General features: G+C 48.8%; 1 protein-coding gene across 4 annotated transcripts in view; it reads right to left on the bottom strand.

Moving 5' to 3' along the window:
- The window catches only part of LOC113812935 (glutamate [NMDA] receptor subunit 1-like), a 91,949-nt gene that overhangs the window by 17,671 nt on the left and 71,778 nt on the right, over positions 1-2,500 (bottom strand). For all 4 annotated transcript variants that reach the window (XM_070143455.1, XM_070143456.1, XM_070143457.1 and 1 more), the window contains exons 5-7: positions 1,958-2,086; positions 1,135-1,323; positions 170-270 (exon numbers count right to left, since the gene is read on the bottom strand). In XM_070143455.1, the coding sequence (XP_069999556.1) occupies positions 170-270; positions 1,135-1,323; positions 1,958-2,086 (419 nt within the window). The remainder of the gene's footprint in view (positions 1-169; positions 271-1,134; positions 1,324-1,957; positions 2,087-2,500) is intronic.

Here is a 2,500-nt window from a genome sequence, read left to right as displayed (position 1 = left end):
GTGCGTGTACGCGTGCGTGTCTGCGTCTTTATGCAGACTGTTCCAAAATGCACTGAACCCCGGTATTAAAACCCGATGATTATCTCCTCCCAGCAAACCCTTCCCCCCTCCCCCCCACACCGATCCCGCCCACTCGCAGGCACGGAGGACCTGAATTCCCCCCACGTACCTGGCATAGAGAAGGAAGACTCTCGCAGAGGCCTCCCGCATCTCCTTCAGCTTGTCCACGAAGGAATTGAGGCCCGGCTCGAACTCAATCACGTTCTCCATCTGCAACAGAGGGACCGTTGGTGTAAATGCTGGTTTGTCGTAGGGGTGGTGTGTATAAATGTTGTTTTTTTTCCCCTTTCTCTCTCTCTCTCTCTCTATCTCTTTCTCTATGGAAAGGATAGTGTGTAGATTTTTTTTTTCATCATCTATCGGTAAAGGATAGTGTGTATAGATGTTTTTTTTCCCTCTCTATCTCTCTGTAAAGGATAGTGTGTATAAATGTTTTTTTCCCTCTCTATCTCTCTGGAAAGGATAGTGTGTATAAATGTTTTTTTCCCTCTGTCTATCTCCCTGTTAAACCTAGTATATATAATTTTTCCCTGTCTCTATCGCCATCTAATGGATAGTGTGTGTAAAAGTTATAAATGTATTTCCTTCTCTTAATTTCTCTCTAAAGTGTGTATAAACAGTTTTTCCCTCTCTCTCTCTAAATGATAAAGTGTGTGGATGGTTCTTACTCTTAATAATAAGTGTAAACATTGCTATCTAAAAGAGGTAATGCATATGAACATTTTCTCTTTTGTATATACATTGACTTCTTTCAAAGAATACGAATTGGATCAAATTAGATTCGACGAAGCTTTCTGTCAGGCGAAGACAGGGTTGGGAAAGTTAGGATAAACTAAATGCTTTCCAACAGAAGCATATAAAACTAATTCCTCACCTCACCATGCAGATCAATCTCTGCATTTTCAAACTCAGAAAATAAATAAATAAATAAATAAATAGAGAGTGAAAAACCCAGAAAATAAATAAATAGATAATAAATAGAGAGTGAAAAGAGACGAGGGAAACCAAAGAAATAAAGGAGAAAACAGGGAAAAGAGAAAACGGGAGAGGCAGCAGCAGAGCCCCCTTGGTTACCTTGATGTCTTTGTCGTCCTCGTGGCTCTGAGCTTGGTTTTGGAAGCGAGTGAGCAGCGCCCTTCCGTCCGTGTCGGAGGAGTGGACGAAGACGACCTGCGTGTACTGGAAGGTCTTCAGGAGCTCCACCCACACGTCGGCCTGGTGGCTGTAGGGCGGCACCGTCCGCAGGAAGGACACGTGGATATTCTGCGAAAGGAGAGAAGGCGGTGACGATTCGAGGGGGACGGCTGTGGGTTGTCCTTGGGAGGGGGGGAGGGGGGTTCGACGACCCACGGGGATGCTGGGGGGGAGGGAGGGGAGTGAGGTTCTAGGGCCCACGGGGATGCTGGGGGGGAGGGAGGGGAGTGGGGTTCGAGGGCCCACGGGGATGCTGGGGGGAAGGGAGGGGAGTGGGGTTCTAGGGCCCACGGGGATGCTGGGGGGAAGAGAGGGGAGTGGGGTTCGAGGGCCCACGGGGATGCTGGGGGGAAGGGAGGGGAGTGGGGTTCTAGGGCCCACGGGGATGCTGGGGGGGAGGGGGGGGGGAGAGTGAGGTTCTAGGGCCCACGTGGGTGCTGGGGGAAGGGAGGGGAGGGAGGTTCTAGGGCCCACGTGGGTGCTGGGTAATTTTGAGCATTCGTAGGGCAGCGAATGGTCGGGGATAGGACACGGAAAGAATAACGAAAGTAACACCAAGAATAATAACAATAATAATTATAACAACCCCACCCATTACAAAACATCAACAGGTTAATATAACCACCACCACAACCCACAACAACCCACAACAACAACAACAACAACCCCCGTTCCCCAAGAAGCACACCAAGGGGCCCCCCACCTTATCTGAGAAGGCCGAGTCCCTGGAGGAGATTCCGATGACCGGGATGTGGTAGAACCCGCTCGTGTAGGAAACGGCGGCGGGAGAGAGGTCGCCGCTCAGGGGATGCGACACGATCACCGCGTAGACCTGCGCCGGGGGGGGAGAGGGGGTCAGGGAGGGAGGTGGTGAGGGGGAGGGGGAGGATGAGGATGATCGTGATGGTGATGATGATGATAATGGTGGTGATCGTGATGATGATTATGATAATGATGGTGATGATGATGGCAATGCTGATGGTGATGATCGTGATGAGGATGACAATGGTGATGGTGATGATCGTGATGATGATAATGATGGTGATGGTGATGATGATGATGATAATGGTGATCGTGATGAGGATGGCAATGGTGATGGTGATGATAATGATGGTGATCGTGATAATGATAACAATGGTGATGGTGACGATTGTGATGATTTGATGATTATGATAATAATGATGGTGATAATGATAACCATGATGATAATGATCATCATAATGAAGATAATGGAGTGAGTGGTCGA

This window comes from Penaeus vannamei, chromosome 30, assembly GCF_042767895.1.
Source record: "Penaeus vannamei isolate JL-2024 chromosome 30, ASM4276789v1, whole genome shotgun sequence".
NCBI classification, from domain to species: domain Eukaryota; kingdom Metazoa; phylum Arthropoda; class Malacostraca; order Decapoda; family Penaeidae; genus Penaeus; species Penaeus vannamei.
This window is presented reverse-complemented; position numbering and strand designations above follow the sequence as displayed.